The sequence below is a fragment of the Scyliorhinus torazame genome, chromosome 4, assembly GCF_047496885.1.
Source record: "Scyliorhinus torazame isolate Kashiwa2021f chromosome 4, sScyTor2.1, whole genome shotgun sequence".
In the NCBI taxonomy this organism is placed as follows: Eukaryota; Metazoa; Chordata; class Chondrichthyes; order Carcharhiniformes; family Scyliorhinidae; genus Scyliorhinus; species Scyliorhinus torazame.
In genome coordinates, this window is record NC_092710.1 from 188,237,908 (window position 1) to 188,259,046 (window position 21,139).

The window sequence follows — 21,139 nt, forward strand, 5'->3', positions numbered from 1 at the left end:
TCATGGCCAATCTACCTAACTTGCATGTCTTTGGACTGTGGGAGGAAACCGGAGCACCCGGAGGAAACCCACACAGACACGGGGAGAACGTGCAGACTCCACACAGACCGTGACCCAGCAGGGAATTGAACCTGGGACCCTGGCGCTGTAAAGCCACAGTGCTAACCACGCGTGCACCATCTCATCCAGAAACCCACCGCCCCCCGAACCCCGAAGGGCGAATTTCACCTTCTCCAGTTTAAGGATTTCTACATATCTCCGAGCCACGCCAACACCCTCGGCGGCTCCGCGGAACTCCACTCCAGTAGGATTTGCCGTCAGGTGACCAATGTGGCAAAAGCCATTATATCCCCTCTAACAACTCTGGCAGTTCCGACATCCCAAATACCGGCATCAGATGGCCCGGCGACATCTCCACCCGCACAATTTTCGATACCTTTCGAATATCGAGCCCCAGAACCCCACCAATTGCGAACAACGGCAAAACATGTGAACATAATTTTCTGGCCTCCCTCCACATCGCTCCCAAATCTTCTATCTCTGTAAAGTACCAGCGCCCGCATCGTGTGAGCCCTATGCACCACCTTGAACTGTACCAAGCTTATTCTTGTGCAGGACAATGTTGCGTTGACCCCATGCAGATTTTGAGGGACTTCGGCAATTTTTGGGGGTACAGATTAAACGAGAAGAAAAGCGAGATGTTCGTGATCCAAGCTAAAGCGCAGGAGAAGAGACTGGGAGAGCTGCCGCTTAAGATGGTGGAGAAGAGCTTTCGGTACCTAGGTATTCAGGTGGCTCGGAACTGGGATGCCCTCCACAAGCTTAACTTATCCCAGTTGGTAGAGCAGATGGAGGGGAACTTTAAAAGGTGGGACATGCTCCCGCTATTTCTAGCGGGGAGGGTGCAGACCGTTAAGATGATGGTCCTCCCCAGATTTGTGTTTGTCTTCCAGTGCCTTCCCATCTTCATCCCTAAGTCCTTCTTTAAGCGTGTGAACAAGATCATTTCGGGATTTGTATGGGCAAATAAGATCCCGCGAGTAAAGAGACTGTATCTGGAGCGCAGTCCGGGGGGGGGGGGGGGGGGGGGGGGGCTGCTGAACTTTTGCAGCTACTACTGGGCGGCTAATGATTAGGAAATTAGTATTGGGGTAAGGGTCAACGTGGGAGCGGTTAGTGGCGGCCTCATGCAAAGGCACCAGCTTAGGGGCACTTGTAACGGAGCCTCTGCCGTTCTTGCCGGCCCGTTACTCCTCCAGTCCAGTGGTGGCGGTGGCATTAAAGATCTGGTCTCAGTGGAGAAGGCACAGGGAGGTGGAGGGAGCCTCAGTTTGGACCCCGATACGCAACAATCACAGATTTGTGCCGGGCAAGATAGACGGAGGGTTTCAAAGCTGGCATAGGGCAGGCATTAAAAGGATGGGGGACCTGTTCATAGATGGGACTTTTCCCAGCTTGAAAGCGCTGGAAGAGAAATTTAATTTGCCCCCTGGAAATGCCTTCAGATACCTTCAGGTACGCGCCTTTCTCAAAAAACAGGTGGTGACATTTCCGTTGCTACCCCCACGTAGGATACAAGATAGGGTGGTCTCCGACACCTGGGTAGGGGAGGGGAAGGTGTCGGACATCTACCAAGAACTACAGGAGGTGGAGGAAGCCCCAGTGGGGGAGCTTCAGGGCAAGTGGGAGGAGGAGCTGGGCGAGGAGCTGGATGCGGGCCTGTGGGCTGATGCCCTAAGCCGGGTTAATTCCTCCTCATCATGTGCCAGGCTTAGCTTAATTCAGTTTAAGGTGGTCCATCGGGCACACATAACGGCAGCCAGGATGAGCAAGCTCTTTGGGGTTGAGGATAGATGTGCGAGGTGTGCGGGAAGCCCAGCGAACCATGTCCATATGTTCTGGGCATGTCCGGCTCTTAAAGGATTCTGGCAGGGATTTGCTAAGGCAATGTCCAAGATCTCAGACACGCGGGTGGTGCCGAGTCCAGGGATAGCGATGTTTGCTGTGTCAGACGAACCAGGAGTTCAGGAAGCGAAAGAGGCCGACGTGTTGGCCTTTGCCTCCCTGGTAGCCCTGAGCCGGATCCTTTTAATCTGGAGGGAATCGAAGTCCCTGAGTGTGGAGACCTGGATTAGTGACATGGCTGGGTTTCTCAGTCTCGAGAAAATAAAGTTTGCCTTGAGAGGGTCCATGATGGGGTTGTCTCGGAGGTGGCAGCCGTTCCTCGACTTTCTAGGAGAGCATTAAAATGTCAGCATTTTTTTGCAATCCGGTGGGGGGGGGGGGGGAATGTTGCGTATTTTTGTTCTTTTTTCTTTATATAATGTTAACGTTTACCTTGTTTTGTTTAGTGTTGTTAATGGTTGTGCAAAAATTATGTTTTGATAAAAATCTGAATAAAAATAACTTTTTTAAAAACACGTTGCGTTGACCCAGTGCTTAATCTCGCTCCATACCCCCTATCCCAATTCCATATACAGCTCCTCCTCCCACTTCCGCTTTGCCGCATCGTTTAGCGTTTTCCCTGTGCCCACCTGCCATCCATAGATGTCCATGACCCTCCCATCTCCCAACTCATCCGGCGATATCAACCTGTCCAACAAAGTGTGCCCCGGCATCCGAAGGAATGAGGGCACCTCCTTTCTCGTTACTGTACATATCTGAAATCTTGCCAGCCCATACAAAAGGTGACATTAACCTGCCCACCCTACCAAAGACACCTTTGGTAGGAATATCAGGAGGGACTGAAACACAAACAGAAAGTGTCGTAGGACATTCATCTTGATCGTCTGCACCCGCCCAGCTAATGAAAGCTGGAGATATCCCACCACTTCAGATCCCCTTTCATCCCTCCACAAAGCCAGCCAGATTCCATTTGTACATCATGGCCCAGTAATGGGCCACCTGAATACATAGATACCTGACCTACTCCTTGCCAGCTTAAATGATAGGTCACTGAAATCTGCCCTCTCCCCAGGGCATTTACTGAAAACACTTGACTTTAGGTCATATATAATTTATAGCCCGAAAAATCACCAAACTCCTCCAATACACCCATAATCCGATCCATGCAAACCAATGTCATCTGCATAGAACGAGACTCTATGTTCCCTGCCTCTCCTTACAATACCTGACCAATCCCTGATGCCCGGAGCACAATAGCCAAGGGCTCGATAGCCAATGCAAACAAAAGTGGGGATAATGGACACCCCTGCCTCGTACTCCTGTACAGCTGAAAATCTCCTGAGCTAATCAAATTCGTCCTAACACTAGCCGTGGGGCCATATATAATAACCTCACCCATGAGATACATGTGGGCCCAAACCTGAACATCCCAACACCTCGAAGAAATTTCTCCACTCTGTTGAAGTCGCATCCATAGCCGCAACAACCTCCGGCACCCTGACTTTAGACGGCGTCATAACTGCATTCAATAAACATCTCATATTACTCGGCTGCCTCCCCTTCACAAAACCCCTCTGGTCCTCCGACACCGCCTCCAGGACACACTCCTCCAAGCGCCTCCCCAATACCTTCGCCAGCATCTTCAAATCCATGTTTAACAGGGAGATGGGCCTATACGACCCAGATTCCACAGGGTCCTTAACAAAATCGATGCCCGAGCCAATGTGGCCAGTGGCTCCCCCAATGCCAAAGAGTTGGAAAACATCTCTAGGAGATGTGGGGCCATTTTCGCTGCAAACCATTTGTAAAAATCAACTGGGAAAGATTCAGGTGGCTGTATCAACCCAATTGCCTCCATCACCTCCTGTAGCCCCAGCGGAGCCTCCATTCCCAGCCCCTTCTCCTTCATCACCTCCAGGAAGACCAGCCCATCAAGAAACCGGTCCTTCTCAAGCTCCCCCCCCCAGGGTTCAAGCCTATACAGACTCCTATAGAAGAACTCAATTGCTTTAGGGCGCCGTCACCAATGTACCCCCCCCAACTCTCTCACTTGACCTATCTCCCGCGTCGCAGCTTGTCGTCTCAGTTGGTGCACTAGTGGACAGCGGCCTTTTCCCCACACTCATACAGGACACCCCTGGCTCTCCGGAGTTGGCCCACCGGTTTCCCTGTCATCAACAAATCAAATTCCCCCTGCAGCTTCTTCTGCTCCACCAAGAGTTCCCTGGTCCATGCCATAGAGTACCACCGATCCATCTCCAAAATTGCACACATCAATCACTGCCTCTCCGTCCTCTCCACCTTATCCCTATGGACCTTATGTGCAATCACCTCGCCCCATACCACCGCTTTCAACGCCTCCCAAAATGTGGAAGATGATGCCTCCCTGTTCTGATTGAGCTCTATGTACTCCTTAATTGCCAAAGCCATCTTCCCACAAAACTTTTCATCCGCTAGTCACGCCAAGTCCATCCTCCATGGGGATCCCTGTGACTGGCCCACACCCAATCTCACATCCATAAAGTGCATTCATGAGATGTGAGCCTCGCTGGCTGAGCCAGCATTTATTGCCCATCCCTGAGGGCAATTAAGAGTCAACCACATTGCTGTGTATCTGGTGTCACATGTAGACCAGACCAGGTAAGGGCGATTTCTCGAAAGAACATTAGTGAATGCGATCAGTTTTTGACGACAATGGTTTCACGGCCATCATCAGATTTTTAATGCCCGATATTTTACTGAATTCAAATTTCACTATCTGCCATGGTGGGATTCAAACCCATGTACTCAAAGCATTACCCTAGGTTTCTGGATTACTAGTCCAGCGGCTATACCATTCTCCACTATCTCCATAAAACTGTGAGAAAGGTTAGGTTTAATAATGATCCCCACATTGTTGAAATAAATTCCCCGCATTATTTAGGTTCATCTGAAGAACTGGTGAGGTACTGAAGGTCTTAAGCATCTGTGAAACCCTGCCTCAAGATGAATCAGCAACTTCACATGGCAGGGAAGAAAATAGTTCCATTCATGAGCAGATTTTTTATTTTACTGAAAAAAAGAGATATTTTGTCAAAGCTTTTTATCTCACACTCATCAGGATAATCGCAAGAATACCAATATAAGGTAAAACAAGTTTATACAGTGTGAGATGAAAGTGCTGATTGGTTGGCATATGGACTCTAATTGGTGGAGGTGTTGTCATGGAGAATGCATCAGCTGATGGTGGCTGACAGCTAACTGCCAGAAATTATTTGAAATGTACACCTAATTGTCAAGACATTGACCTGAAAAAGGAACCAGCGAATGGCTGTCACTTATTTTGTTTGGCTAAAACAGGCACAATGTGTGTACATGTTTTTTCTGTCAGCAAAGTACGGAGTCTTGAGTTTTAATATATGTAGCTTCCAGTACATGCAGATGTGCCACATTGAAAGCCCGACTGACAATCTTAAAATGGTTGTCAGTGTAATTCTTAACAAACCAAGGATTATTTAGCAAATATTGTCCAATCGTGCAATTACAACTCGTTTTGAGTTTTGCGGGCATGGGCTTATTGCATGTACAGCCTACATACCCAGCATCACACTGGCACTGAAATGTATGTACCATATTACTCATTTGTGTGATAGGCAGAACATCTTTTTGGCTTGACAACAAGATCCTGTTCGTGGCGAATACCTCTCATGAGCTTCACCTGTTCCTCAAATTTTTGAGATACCGCAATCTGCAGTGGTCAGGACTTAAAGTGATGGTCTTAGGTCCATTCATGAGGTTATGTGATATACAGTGCAAAATGATCTGATCAAGGTAGCCACTATCCCGCAAGTTGTCTTTGCCCTATTTCAGTGTCAAGCTTACATGGTAAGCAAATAGCTTAGGCCCTATTTACAAGGTTGCTGATAAGGAAAATCATATAGTGTGTGTAACTGTAAGAATCCCAACATGTATATTGACTAGCGAAGGTAGGCTTGAGATAGACCATGGTAGAGAACCCCTGGCAGGTTTCACAACTGGTACGTCAAGGAAAGGAAGTGCATTTGACTGCTCCATTTCAAAGGTGAATTTAGTGCAGGACGGAGCCCTTTAAGACACATAAGGAAATTATTACATGCAGGTGTGGATTTAAATATACCAAACGTATCATCGACATATTGGAAATAGCAAGCGGTAGGAGGTTAGGTGACATCCCACCAAAGACAGGTTTCTCATGGAACCCAACTAAGATGTTTGTGAATGCTGGGCCTAGAGGGATACTATGACAACACCATCTACTAGGCCATGCATGGTGTCGTAAAAACTGAACTCAACTGCACAAGTTACTGAGTTCATAAGTGCAATGAATATTGAATCATGCAGTGGCAAGAGGTCTAGATTGCCATGATATATTGCTGCAGCTCAAATATCTATGGCTTCCATAAGCATTTTTGAATAAGCAAATGAACATGGCATCGTTATACATATGCAAGTCCTACATCATCTTCGCAAATGTGAAGGAACCTATCACCATGTTTGTGGAAAACATGTTAAAACTGATTGTATCAATTCGCCAATTGGCCAATTCATGTTGTGCAGGACTGGTTATAAATAAGATAGAGGGACATCACTTTTATGTATCTTGGGCAGCCCATACAAGAATGATCAGCAAAGATGATGAGTACAAGATGAAAAACTTTGACAAAATGTCTTTCTTTTCAGCACTATTCAAGTTCTATACTATCAAATGACTTCTCATTTTGTTCATCAATTTCTTTTTTTAAAAAAAATATTTTATTAAAGTTTTCAAACACAATTTTCCCCCCTTACAAATCAACAAAAACGGTAACATGATAACTGATAGATAACATTGTTTAAATAAAATAGTGAACTAACAAAATAACACAAAATAGTGCCCCCCCCCGCCCCCTCACCCCATCTAGAACACAAACAATTTACCCCCCCCCCCCTCTGGGCTGCTGCTGGCTATCTATTTTCCCCCTAACGTTCCGCTAGATAGTCGAGGAACGGTTGCCACCGCCTGCTGAACCCCTGAGCCGATCCTCTCAGCGCAAACTTCATCCGCTCCAGTTTTATGAACCCTGCCATATCGTTTACCCAGGCCTCCACGCCGGGGGGTTTCGCTTCCTTCCACATGAGTAAGATCCTTCGCCGGGCTACTAGGGACGCAAAGGCCACAATATCGGCCTCTTTCGCCTCCTGCACTCCCGGCTCATCCGCTACCCCAAATATAGCTAACCCCCAGTTTGGCTTGACCAGGACCTTCACCACCTTCGAGATCACTCCCGCCACTCCCCTCCAATACCCCTCCAGTGCCGGACACAACCAAAACATATGTGTGTGGTTCGCCGGGCTCCCCCCGCACCTCCCGCACTTGTTCTCCACTCCGAAGAACCTGCTCAGCCTCGCTCCCGTTATGTGTGCTCTATGTAGCACCTTAAATTGAACCAGGCTAAGCCTGGCACACGAGGAAGAGGAATTTACCCTACTTAGGGAATCAGCCCACAAACCCTCCTCAAAATCCTCCCCGAGCTCGTCTCCCCATTTTCCCTTCAGTTCTTCTACCAGCTCCTCCCCCTCTTCTCTCATCTCCCGGTATATTTCAGACACTTTGCCCTCCCCGACCCACACCCCCGAAAGCACTCTATCCTGGATCACTTGTGCCGGGAGCAGCGGAAATTCCCTCACCTGTTGTCTCGTGAACGCCCTCATCTGCATATACCTAAAGATATTCCCCGGGGGCAGCTCATACTTTTCCTCTAGCGCTCCCAAGCTCGCAAACGTCCCATCTATAAATAAGTCTCCCACTCTCCTAATTCCTGCCCGGTGCCAGCTCTGGAACCCTCCGTCCAACCTCCCTGGGGCAAACCTATGGTTGTTCCTGATCGGGGACCACACTGAGGCTCCCAGCGCACCCCTCTGTCGCCTCCATTGCCCCCAGATACTTAATGTTGCCGCCACCACTGGGTTTGTGGTAAACTTTTTCAGGGAGAGCGGTAGTGGCGCCGTCACCAGCGCTTTTAAGCTCGTTCCTTTACAGGACGCCATCTCCAGCCTTTTCCACGCCGCCCCCTCTCCCTCTATCATCCACTTACGGATCATCGCCACGTTGGCGGCCCAGTAGTAGTCACCCAAATTCGGCAACGCCAGTCCCCCTCTGTCCCTGCTACATTGCAGGAACCCCCTCCTTACCCTTGGGGCCTTCCCTGCCCACACAAAGCTCATGATGCTCCTATCTATTTTTTTAAAGAAGGCCTTAGTGATCAATATAGGGAGACATTGAAACACAAATAGGTATCTCGGGAGGACCATCATCTTAATTGCCTGCACTCTGCCCGCCAGTGTCAGCGGCTGCATATCCCACCTTTTGAAATCCTCTTCCATTTGCTCCACCAGCCGAGTCAGATTGAGTCTGTGTAAGGTTCCCCAGCTCCTGGCTATCTGAATCCCCAGGTATCGGAAGTTTCTTTCCACTCTCCTTAGCGGCAGGCCATCTATCCCTCTACTCTGGTCCCCAGGGTGTATTACGAAAAGCTCACTCTTCCCCATGTTAAGCCTATATCCCGAGAAATCTCCAAATTCCCTCAATATCTGCATAACCTCTATCATCCCCCCCACTGGATCCGCCACATATAGCAGTAGGTCATCTGCGTATAGCGACACTCGGTGTTCCTCTCCCCCTCTAACTACCCCTCTCCATTTCCTGGAGTCTCTCAGCACTATGGCCAGTGGTTCAATTGCCAGCGCGAACAGTAATGGGGACAGCGAGCATCCCTGTCTTGTTCCTCTATGTAGTCGAAAGTACTCCGACCTTTGCCGATTTGTGACTACACTTGCCATTGGGGCCCCATAGAGGAGTTTAACCCAGGTGACAAACCCTTCCCCGAACCCGAACCTCCTCAGCACCTCCCATAGATACTCCCACTCTACCCTATCAAATGCCTTCTCTGCATCCATTGCCGCCACTATCTCTGCCTCCCCCTCTGCTGGGGGCATCATTATCACCCCCAATAGCCATCGCACGTTGACGTTCAATTGTCTCCCCTTTACGAACCCTGTCTGATCTTCGCGCACCACTCCTGGGACACAATCCTCTATCCTCATTGTCAGCACTTTTGCCAGCAACTTGGCGTCCACGTTTAGGAGTGCGATAGGCCTATAAGACCCGCTCGCTTCAGGATTAGTGATATCGTCGCCTCCGACATTGTCGGGGGTAGGGTCCCCCCTTCTCTGGCCTTGTTAAAGGTTCTTACCAGCAGCGGGGCCAACAAATCCATATATTTCCTATAAAATTCCACCGGGAACCCGTCAGGTCCCGGGGCCTTCCCTGCCTGCATGTTCCCCGGCCCTTTGGTCACCTCGTCCACCCCAATTGGCGCCCCAAGGCCTGCCACCTCCTGCTTCTCCACCCTCGGGAACCTTCGTTGGTCCAGGAACTGCTGCATCCCCTCTTTTCCCTCCGGGGGTTGGGACCTATATAACCTCTCATAAAAGGTCTTGAACACCTCATTTACCTTCCCTGCTCTCCGCACCGTGGTTCCCGTTTCATCCCTAACTCCCCCTATTTCCCTCGCCGCTGTCCTCTTTCGAAGCTGGTGGGCCAACAGGCGACTCGCCTTTTCCCCATATTCATATCTCATCCCCTGTGCCTTCCTCCACTGTGCTTCTGCCCTCCCTGTGGTCAGCAGGTCGAACTCCGTCTGGAGTCGTCGCCTCTCCCTATATAGTCCTTCGTCCGGGGCCTCCGCATATTTTTTATCCACACTCAAAATCTCCCCCAGTAATCTTTCCCTTTCTTTGGCCTCTGTTTTCCCCTTGTGAGCCCTGATGGAGATCAACTCTCCCCTGACCACCGCCTTCAGCGCTTCCCATACTATCCCCACTCGGACCTCCCCATCATCGTTGGCCTCCAGGTACCTTTCGATACATCCCCGCACTCTTCCGCAGACTCCCTCATCTGCCAATAATCCCACATCCAGTCGCCAGAGTGGACGCTGCTCCCTCTCCTCTCCTAGTTCCAGATCCACCCAATGTGGGTCATGGTCTGAAACAGCTATGGCCGAGTACTCCGTTCCTTCCACCCTCGAAATCAGTGACCTTCCCAAAACGAAGAAATCTATCGGGGAGTATACCTTATGGACATGGGAGAAAAAGGAGAACTCTTTGGCCAGTGGCCTAGCAAATCTCCACAGATCCACTCCCCCCATTTGGTCCATAAACCCCCTAAGCACCTTGGCCGCTGCCGGCTTCTTCCGGTCCTGGATCTAGATCTATCTAACCCTGGGTCTAGCACGGTGTTGAAGTTCCCCCCCCCATTACCAGGTTTCCTACCTCCAGGTCCGGGATGCGTCCCAGCATCCGCTTCATAAATCCCGCATCATCCCAGTTCGGGGCATTTACGTTGACCAGCACGACCTCCATTCCCTGCAGTCTGCCACTCACCATCACATATCTGCCCCCGGTGTCCGCTACGATGTTCCTAGCCTCGAACGACACCCGTTTCCCCACCAATATGGCCACCCATTTATTCTTTGCGTCCAGCCCTGAGTGGAACACCTGTCCCAGCCTTCCTTTCCTTAACCTAACCTGGTCCGCCACCTTCAGATGCGCCTCTTGAAGCATGGCCACGTCTGCCTTCAGTCCCTTTAAGTGCGCGAACACTCGGGCCCTCTTAATCGGCCCATTTAGGCCTCTCACGTTCCACGTGGTCAGCCGGACTGGGGGGGCTGCCCGCCCCCCTCCCTTGTCGACTAGCCATCACCCTCTCTGGGCCAGTCCCACGTCTCGGTTCCGCGCACCCACCCGTCCCCCAGGCGCATTCCCGCCTCGACCACCTTTTCTCTTACCAGCTCCCTTTCGATCTCCGCAGCAGCAACCCAGTTGTCCCCCCCCCCCCCCCCCCCACCCCACTAGATCCCCATCTAGCATGGTTACTCCCCCCATATTGCTTCCGAAAGTCAGCTGACTTCAACTGACCCCGGCTTCTCCCTCTCTCTCCTTGATCCCCGTGTGAGGAACTCCCATCCTCCTTGCACCTATCTTCCCGCCATCATCTCTCCGGCGCGGGAAAAGAAAAAGAAACCCCGTGCTTTCTAGAACCATCCCGCCCCCCCATGGCGCAGCTCCCCCTACCGCCCCGTTCCCATTCCCCATCCCCCGCCTGTGTCTCTTCTTCCCCCCCCCCCACCGGCGCCCACATTTCTCAGTGTCCCCCCCTCCCCAATTTACACCTCTATACATCAGCATTGTCGTTTCCCCTCCAACATCAGTCCCTCAGTTCTGGTCCAGTTTCTCTTTTTGAATGAAGGTCCATGCTTCTTCCGACGTTTCAAAATAGTAATGTCTATCCTGGTGCTTGACCCACAATCGCACCGGCTGCAACATCCCGAACTTCACTTTCTTCTTATGCAGCACCTCCTTGGCTCGATTGAAACTCGCCCTCCTTCTCGCCACCTCCGCACTCCAATCCTGATGCACTCGTATCACCGCATTCTCCCATCTGCTACTTCGTACCTTCTTGGCCCATCTCAGAACCACCTCTCTGTCATTGAAGCGGTGAAATCGCACGATCATCGCCCTAGGTGGTTCTCCAGCCTTTGGTCTCCTCGCAGGGACCCGGTGGGCCCCTTCCACTTCCACGGGGCCCGAGGGGGCCTCAGCTCCCATTAGCGAGCGTAGCATCGTGCTCGCGTAAGCCCCGCCGTCCGCTCCTTCCACTCCCTCGGGGAGACCCAGGATCCGGAGGTTCTTTCTCCTTGATCTATTTTCCAGGACTTCAATCCTTTCGATGCACTTCTTATGGAGCGCCTCGTGCGTCTGCATTTTGACCCCTAGGCCCAGGATCTCATCCTCGTTGTCCGTTACCTTCTGCTCCACCACACGGAGCTCTATCTCCTGGGCCTTTTGTGTCTCTTTATGCCCCTCGATTGCCTGTAGCATCGGGGCCAGCGCCTCCTTTTTAAGCAGCTCCACACACCGTCTTAAAAATTCTTCTTAGTCCGGTCCCCATGTTGGCTGGGCTCCCTCCGACGCCATCTTGCTCCTTTCTTTCTTCTGCCGCTGCCCTCGAGGATTCTCCGAGATCTGGCCGCCGCTGCCGATACTTTTCTTTCTCACTGGGGGGGGTGGACTCCCTGTTGCCTCACCCCACACCGGGTTTCGTCAAAAAAGAATTTCCCGTTGGGGCTCTCAAAAGAGCCCGAAGGTCCGTTTAAGCTGGAGCCACCGAAACGTGCGGCTTAGCTGGTCATCGCCGCAACCGGAAGTCGTTCATTAATTTCTAATTGCAGCTACTTATGTTTCTAAAAACCACAATCATCATGTGTTAATTTTGAAAAACAGGGAAAAGGAAAATTGAATATATAAACAGGTTCATTTAAAAGCTGAACCATCCAATTTCATCACTACAATTTAGATTATAGTCTGCATATAAGATCACATAAAAATAATACGAGCATGAATTGGCCAAAACGCCCCTTGAGCTTGTGTCGCCATTCAATAATATTATGGCTGATCTTCGATGTCAACTGCCTGATCCCCACATAATAATAATAATAATCTTTATTGTCACAAGTAGGCTTACATTAACACTGCAATGAAGTTACCGTGAAAATCCCCCAGTCGCCACATTCCGGCGCCTGTTCGGGTCACCGAGGGGAATTCAGAATGTCCAAACTACCTAACAACACACCTTTCGGGACTTGTGGGAGGAAACCGGGACACCCGGAGAAAACCCACGCAGACACGGGGAGAACGTGCAGACTCCGCACAGACAGTGACCCAAGCCAGGAATCGAACTCGGGACCATGGCACTGTGAAGCAACAGTGCTAATTACCATGCTACTGTGCCGCCCTTCATGCCCTCAGAGACACCAAAAATCTATTTTAAAAAAAATATATATTTATTCAACTTTTTCAACAAATTTTCAACAAACCCCCCATCAAGAAAAAGAAACAAGAACACAACAATCAGAAATTATACATTGGATTTCCCCCATATACAATAACCCTCATATAACATTTAAAAACACAAATAGGGAACCCCCCCCTTCACCCAAACGCCACCCCAAAAGACCCCCCCCCCCACCCCCCCTCCGCCCCTGGGCTGCTGCTGCTGCTGACCTCCTCCTAACGCTCCGCGAGATAGTCTAGGAACATTTGCCACTGCCTGAGGAACCCTTGCACAGACCCTCGCAAGGCAAACTTTATCCTCTCCAGCTTGATGAACCCTGCCATGTCATTGATCCAAGCTTCCACACTAGGGGGCTTCGCATCTTTCCATAGGAGCAAAATCCTCCGCCGGGCTACCAGGGACGCAGAGGCCAGAATACCGGCCTCTTTCGCCTCCTGCACTCCCGGCTCGTCCGATACCCCAAATAATGCCAACCCCCAACTCGGCTTGACCTGGACATTCACCACCTTGGACATAGTCCTCGCACAACCCCTCCAAAACCCATCCAGCGCCGGGCACGACCAGAACATATGGACGTGATTTGCCTGGCTCCCCGAGCACCTCCCACATCTGTCCTCCACCCCAAAGAACCTACTCAACCTCGCCCCTGTCATATGCGCTCTGTGAGTAACCTTGAACTGTATTAGGCTGAGCCTGGCTCAAGAGGAGGAAGAATTAACCCTACTCTGGGCATCAGCCCACAGACCCTCATCTATCTCCTCCCCAAGCTCCTCCTCCCACTTGCCCTTTAACTCCTCCACCGAGGCCTCCTCCTCTTCCTTCAGCTCCTGGTAGATCGCCGAAACCCTGCCTTCTCCAACCCATACACCTGAAATCACCCTGTCCTGAATCCCACGTGCCGGAAGCAGCGGGAATTCCCTCACCTGCCGCCTTACAAATGCCCTCACATGCATGTACCTGAAAGCGTTTCCCGGGGGTAGCCCAAACTTCTCCTCCAGCGCTCCTTGGCTCGCAAACGTCCCATCGATGAACAGGTCCCCCATTCTTCTAATCCCTGTCCGATGCCAGCGCCGAAACCCCCCATCCATCCTTCCCGGGATGAACCGATGATTCTCCCGAATCGGTGACCAAACCGAGGTTCCCACCTCGCCCCTGTGTCGCCTCCACTGCCCCCAGATCTTCAGCGTCGCCGCCACCACCGGACCCGTGGTGTACCTTGTCGGCGAGAGCGGCAACGGTGCCGTTACCAGTGCCCTCAGGCTCGTGCCCACACAGGACGCCATCTCTAGCCTCTTCCACGCTGCCCCCTTCCCCTCCATTACCCACTTACGGATCATCGCCACATTGGCAGCCCAATAATAGCCACACAGATCCGGCAGTGCCAGCCCCCACTGTCCCTGCTACGCTCCAGAAACACTCTCTTCACCCTCGGGGTCTTATTCGCCCACACAAATCCCATGATGCTCCTGCTTACCCATTTGAAAAAGGCCTTGGGGATCAAAATGGGAAGGCACTGGAACACAAAGAGAAACCTCGGGAGGACCGTCATTTTGACCGACTGCACCCTACCCGCTAATGAGAGTGGCAGCATATCCCATCTTTTAAAATCCTCCTCCATCTGCTCCACCAACCGCATCAAATTAAGCTTGTGCAGGGCCCCCCAACTCCTAGCTACTTGGATCCCTAGGTACCGAAAGCTCCTTTCCGCCCTCTTCAGCGGTAGCTCGTCTATCCCCCTTCCCTGGTCCCCTGAATGCACCACACAGAGCTCACTCTTCCCTACGTTGAGTTTTTACCCCGAAAAGTCCCCAAACTCCCTAAGGATCCGCATGACCTCCGCCATCCCCTCCTCTGGATCCGCAACATACGACAACAGGTCATCAGCATACAACGACACCCGGTGTTCCTCTCTCCCCCGGACCACTCCCCTCCATTTCCTGGACTCCCTCAGTGCCATAGCCAGCGGCTCAATTGCCAGTGCCAACAAAAAGGGGGATAAGGGGCGCCCCTGCCTCGTCACCCGGTACAGCCAAAAGTACTCCGACCTCCGCCGGTTCGTAGCCACACTCGCCACTGGGGCTCTATATAGCAGCCTGACCCAACTGATGAACCCCTCCCCGAACCCAACCCTCCGCAACACTTCCCAAAGATACTCCCACTCCACCCGATCAAAGGCCCTCTCCACGTCCATAGCTGGCACTACCTCTGCTTCCCCCTCCACCGAGGGCATCATAATCACATTGAGGATACTCCGCACATTTGTATTAAGGTGCCTACCCTTCACAAATCCCGTCTGGTCCTCATGAATCACCCCCGGGACACAGTCCTCAATTCTCGTAGCCAGCACCTTTGCCAGCTACTTAGCGTCAACATTGAGGAGCGAGCTCGGTCTATACATTGCAATGGATCCTTGTCCCGCTTCAAGATCAAAGAAATCAGCACCCTGGACATTGTTGGGGGCAAGGTCCCCCCCTCCCTCGCCTTATTAAAAGTCCTCACTAGCAATGGGCCCAGCAGGTCCACGTATTTCCTGTAAAATTCAACCGGGAACCCATCCGGCCCTGGGTCCTTCCCCGCCTGCAAGCTCCCCAATCCTTTAACCAGCTCCTCCAGCCCAATCGGCACCCCCAAACCAGCCACCTGCTCCTCCTCCATCCTCGGGAACCTCAGCTCATCTAGGAATCGCCGCATCCCCTCCTCCCCCGCTGGGGGCTCAGACCTGTACAGATCCCCATAGAAGTCCCTAAATACCTTGTTTATTCTCACCGCACTCCGCATCGTATTCCCCCTTCTATCCTTAACTTCACCAACCTCCCTCGCTGCCTCCCTCTCACGAAGCTGATGTGCCAGCATCCGACTCGCCTTCTCCCCATACTCATACGTCGCCCCCTGCGCTTTCCTCCACTGCGCCTCTGCTTTCCCCGTGGTCAACAGGTCGAATTCCATCTGGAGGTTCCGTCGCTCCCTAAGTAGCCCCTCCTCGGGGGCCTCTGCATACCTCCTGTCCACCCTTAAAATCTCCCCCACCAACCTCTCCCTCTCCCTCCCCTCTCTCTTCTCCCTGTGGGCCCTAATGGAGATTAGCTCTCCCCTGACCACCGCTTTCAACGCTTCCCAGACTACCCCCAACTGCACCTCCCCGTTGTCGTTGGCCTCCAAGTATCTTTCAATACACCCCCGCACCCACCCGCACACCCCCTCATCCGCCAACAGTCCCACATCGAGGCGCCACAGCGGGCGCTGGTCCCTCTCCTCCCCCAACTCCAGCTCCACCCAATGTGGTCCGAGATGGCTATGGCCGAATATTCCGTTCCCTCCACTTTCGGGATTAGCGCCCTACTCAAAATGAAAAAGTCTATCCGGGAGTAGGCTCTATGGACGTGGGAAAAGAAGGAAAATTCCCTGGCCAGCGGCCTGGCAAACCTCCATGGATCCACTCCCCCCATCTGGTCCATAAACCCCCTGAGCACCTTGGCCGCAGCCGGCCTCTTACCCGTCCTGGACCTAGAACGGTCCAGTGCTGGGTCCAGCACCGTGTTGAAGTCCCCCCCCCCCCATTATCAAGTTTCCTACCTCCAGATCCGGAATCCGACCCAGCATGTGTCTCATAAATCCGGCATCATCCCAATTCGGGGCATATAGGTTCACCAGTACCACCCGCGTCCCCTGCAACCTACCACTCACCATCACATATCGACCTCCATTATCCACTACAATATTCAGTGCCTCGAACGACACCCGCTTCCCCACCAGTATTGCAACCCCTCTGTTCTTCGCATCCAGCCCTGAATGAAAGACCTGCCCTATCCATCCGTTTCTCAGCCTGACCTGATCTGCCACCTTCAGATGTGTCTCCTGGAGCATGACCACGTCTGCCTTCAGTCCCTTTAAGTGCGTGAACACCCGGGCCCTCTTGACCGGCCCGTTCAGGCCCCTCACATTCCAAGTTATCAGCCGGATCGGGGGGCTACTCGCCCCCCTGCCCCCCCGCCGACTAGCCATCTTTTCTAGGCCAGCCACGTGCCCGCGCCTCCGGCACCCTCCAGTCCCCCAGGCGGCGGACTCCCGCCTCGACTACCTCTCCTACTTTCAACTCCCCTTTTGCCAATGCAGCAGCACAACCCAGTTCCCCCCCACTCCCCCAATCCCCCCTCCCCCCCGCTAGATCCTCATCTAGCCATTTTGCTCCCCCCATGACACTCCCATAAGTCAGCTGACTCCTGCTGACCCTGGCCCCTCCTGCCATTCCATCGACCCCCCAGTGTGAGAATCCCCCCACCCCTTGGCAGTTAGTGTGTGCTCCTCTCCAGCACCACCCTCCCCCCCCAGCCCCGCCCCCATCCTTCCCTAACGCGGGAAAAAAGCCCGCGCTTTCCTGAGCCGGCCCCGCCCCCTCTGGCGCAGCTCCTTTTTGCGGCCTTACACCAACTCCCCATCCCCGGGCCTCCACCCCCCCCTCTTCCTCCACGGGGCCCTGCCCCTCCAACACCGACGCGTACACTCTCCCACAGCCCCCACATCAAATCCATTCACCTATCCCCACCCAGCACCAAAACAAAAACAACATTCCCCAAACGCAGTAAACATCCCCCCACGACAAACCCTCAGTTTGAGTCCAACCTTTCAGTTGGATAAAGTTCCATGCCTCATCAGGCGTTTCAAAATAGTGGTGCCGATCTTGGAACGTGACCCACAATCGCGCTGGCTGCAGCATCCCGAACTTCACCCCTTTCCGATGGAGCACCGCCTTAGCCCAGTTAAAATCAGCCCTCTTCTTAGCCACCTCCGCACTCCAGTCATGGTAAATTCGGATCTCCGTGTTCTCCCACCTGCTACTCCGCTCTTTTTTGGCCCATCTCAGGACACACTCCCTGTCCATAAAGCGGTGGAACCTCACCACTACAGCCCTTGGTGGCTCGTTGACTTTGGGTCTCCTTGCCAGGACCCGATGAGCCCCATCCAGCTCCAGGGGCCTCGGGAAAGCTCCCGCGCCCATCAGCGAATTGAGCATCGTGCTCATATATGCCCCAGCATCGGGCTCCTCCACTCCTTCAGGGAGACCCAGAATCCGAAGATTCTTCCTCCTCGACCTATTCTCCAGGTCCTCAAATTTTTCCTCCCACCTCTTGTGCAGCGCCTTGTGCGCCTCCACCTTCACCGCCAGGCCCAAGATCTCGTCCTCGTTCTCCGAGGCTTTTTGCCGCACCTCCCGGATCGGCGCCCCTTGGGCCTTCTGAGTCTCCGCAAGCTTCTCAATTGCCGCCTTCTTTGGTGCCAGCATTTCTGTCCTCAGCTCCTCAAAGCAGCGTTTAAGAAACACCTGCTGCTCCTGCGACCATCTTGCTTTTCCTCCCTCGCACTTTTCGCTGCACCAGGATCATTTTCACTCCTGGTCCAATCCATATAATGTCAGGGGGGACCTTGCTGTCACCTTCCCAGACTGGAAGTCGTCGAACAATTGCCATTGGGGCCCCTCTGAAGAGCCCAAAAGTCTGTTCCCGGCGGGAGCTGTCGACTGTGCGATCTACCTAGGCATAGCCGCAACCGGAAGTCACACCAAAAATCTTTTGATCTAAGCCCTGAATAGACTCAAAACAACGAGTGAACATCCACAGCCCTAGGGGTAGAGAATTTCAAATACTCACAACGCTCTCAGGAAATAAATTTTTGCTCATCTTAGTCCAAAATGGCAAACACTTTATTCTGATACTGTGATCTCCAGATTCTACACTCTAGCCAAGGGAAACATCCTCTCATAATCTGTCCTTATAAAGCCCTCATGTAATCTTATGTTTCAGTTTCTGCTGGTAAAAGGCTTTATGCAATTTTTGCAGGAATTCTGAAATCAAACATTATTTGCGTCATAAGTGCTCATGTACATTAATATTGCTTACATGATATTGACTCCTACTGCACACCCAGATGTTATAAGCATAACGTGGCTTTCAATCTCAAAGTCCTTGCTGATCAGTCGCTGGACAGCAAGGTAAACCAACACCGCTGTTACTGCCCAGATTGACAGTACAGACAGAAGAGCCCCCAGAATCTCTGTGACACAAAGCAAAAAACAGACATTAGAGCAAGGCAGTCCTACTGTCATTGTATAGATCCCGATAGCTTCCATTTTCAGATTCCCAGCCAAAAAGTGGAATAACATGCATTAAGTGACTATTAAAAGACTTGTGTACTGCACCATACAGTTTGTCTCTGAATTTTTTTAATGACTAGTTTACAATAAAAATCTATCATATAAACAATTTTTGCAGGATGTTAACCTGATTATTTTAATTAGGTCAACAGCTTTGTTAAAATCATAGAAACCCATAGCACTAAAGGAGGCCATTAGGCCCACCATGTCTCTGCTAGCTCTTTGAAAGAGTTACCATGCTGTCTTCCAAATCCCCGTTTTTTTGTCTGTAACCTAGTAAGTTCCTCATCCTCAAGTATCAATGCAAATAAGATTAGCTATGGAATTAGGTTCCACCACCTTTCCAGGTGGAGGTTCCAGATCCTGAGGAAAATTATTTCTCTTCATCTCCCCTCTTGCTTTTTGCCAATGAATTTTCTTGCCAGGTGCATTTTCATACTTGAAAATGAGGTGTTGACTCGGTGAAGTTACACCACAGGACTATATGCATGTTAAATAACAGAAGGAGGATGCGATAGATAGAAAAAGATTTCAGTTTCAGTGGATCAGATTAAAGCTCTGCTGCCAGTCATATTCTGCTGTGAAGAAACAACTTATAGGAGGAGGGGCTTCACAAGCATCTCCATCCTCAATCATGGCTGAACCCAGTTTGTGGATGTAAAAGTCAAAGGCTGAAGCTTTTGTAACCATCTTTAACCTGAAGTGCCAAGTGGGTAATTCACTCTGTCCTCCTCCTGAGGTCCCTATCATCACAAGAGCAAGTCTTCTGCCAAAATGATACATTTCATGTAATATCAAGAAATGACTGAGTGTACTGGATAAGCAAAAGTTGTGGATCCCAACAACTTTCTAGTAGTAGTGTTGAAGACTTGTGTACCAAGACGTACTGCGCCTCTGTGAGGAAAACAATGGTATTTTTAAAGGATTTATATTTGTTTGGTCAATATTAGAAATATGGTATAATTTTAAGTGGGTTTAATTTATTGTTTCTGAGTATTAGTTTTTTTGGGATAAAGTTGCTGTATGTGTGGATGATTTAGTATCAATTCAAACTGAGCTTCTATTGTGCTTAGAGAGGCTACGGTGTGAAGAGTAAATAAAAACTAGCAGAAACATCGGGCGGGATTCTCCCACAACCGGCCGGATGGCCGGACGCTGGCGTCAAGAGCGGCGCGAACTACTCCGGCATCGGGCCGATCAGAAGGTGCGGAATCCTCCGCACTTCCAGGGGCTAGGCTGGCGGCGGAGGGGTTGGCGCGGCGCCAACCACCGCTGAAGGGCTGGCACGAGTTGGCACATGCGCAGAACCGCTGGCGTGGTTCCGCGCAGACCGGCCAGCGTGTTCCTGCACATGCGCAGGGGGATTCTTCTCCGTGCCAGCCTTACAGAGGCCGGCGTGGAAGGAAAGAGTGCCCCCACGGCACAGGCCCGCTCGTAGATCGGTGGGCCCCGATCGCAGGCCAGGCCACCGTGGGGGCCCCTCCCGGGGCCAGAACCCCCCACGCCCCCCCCGAGGACTCACCTAGCCGGCTTACAAGCCAGGTCTGCCATGATGGACCATGTCCATTTCACGCCGGCGGAACTGGCCGAAGATGGGCGGCCACTCGCCCCATCGGGGCCTGGAGAATTGCCGGAGGGTCCACAATGGCCCCCGACCGACGCGACGTAAACCCCGCCCCCGCCCAAAAACCGGCACCGGAGAATTCGGCAGCCGGCGTCAGAGCAGCGGGGCGGGATTTACGCCGCCTCCCCGGCAATTCTCCGACCCGGCAGGGGGGGTCAGAGAATCCCACCCAAGAAATAATTGCTTAGCAACTGGGGCCCTTTTAAGGTAGAAAGGCATTTTGAATTTAGTTTTAACTGAATTTGTTTGCAGTTAAAGATGGGATGCTGGGAAGCGACCATCTCTCAACTCTGTCAGAGGAAAACTGGGCAGAACAGGGAGGCTCCAAAAGATAGACTTCCCCAAGAACTAGATAAAGTCCAGACAACCAGGGAATTGGGACAGAAGGAATGTCTTAGGAAGACTGGAATTAAGAGGACGAAGACCCGAAGCTGAACAAGGTATTGTTCAGGTGAACTCAAGGGAAAAGCAGGCAAAATGGTCTGTGTGAAAGAGTCAGCCGCAGTAACCAGATTTAAAGTGGTAGAGCAGATTTCAGAGGTAAATCAAAAGT

The 21,139-nt window shown here is 51.8% G+C and overlaps 1 protein-coding gene across 2 annotated transcripts in view; it reads right to left on the reverse strand.

Moving 5' to 3' along the window:
* The window catches only part of slc30a2 (solute carrier family 30 member 2), a 230,675-nt gene that overhangs the window by 21,191 nt on the left and 188,345 nt on the right, over positions 1 to 21,139 (reverse strand). For both annotated transcript variants that reach the window (XM_072499007.1, XM_072499006.1), the window contains one exon: positions 18,709 to 18,862. In XM_072499007.1, the coding sequence (XP_072355108.1) occupies positions 18,709 to 18,862 (154 nt within the window). The remainder of the gene's footprint in view (positions 1 to 18,708; positions 18,863 to 21,139) is intronic.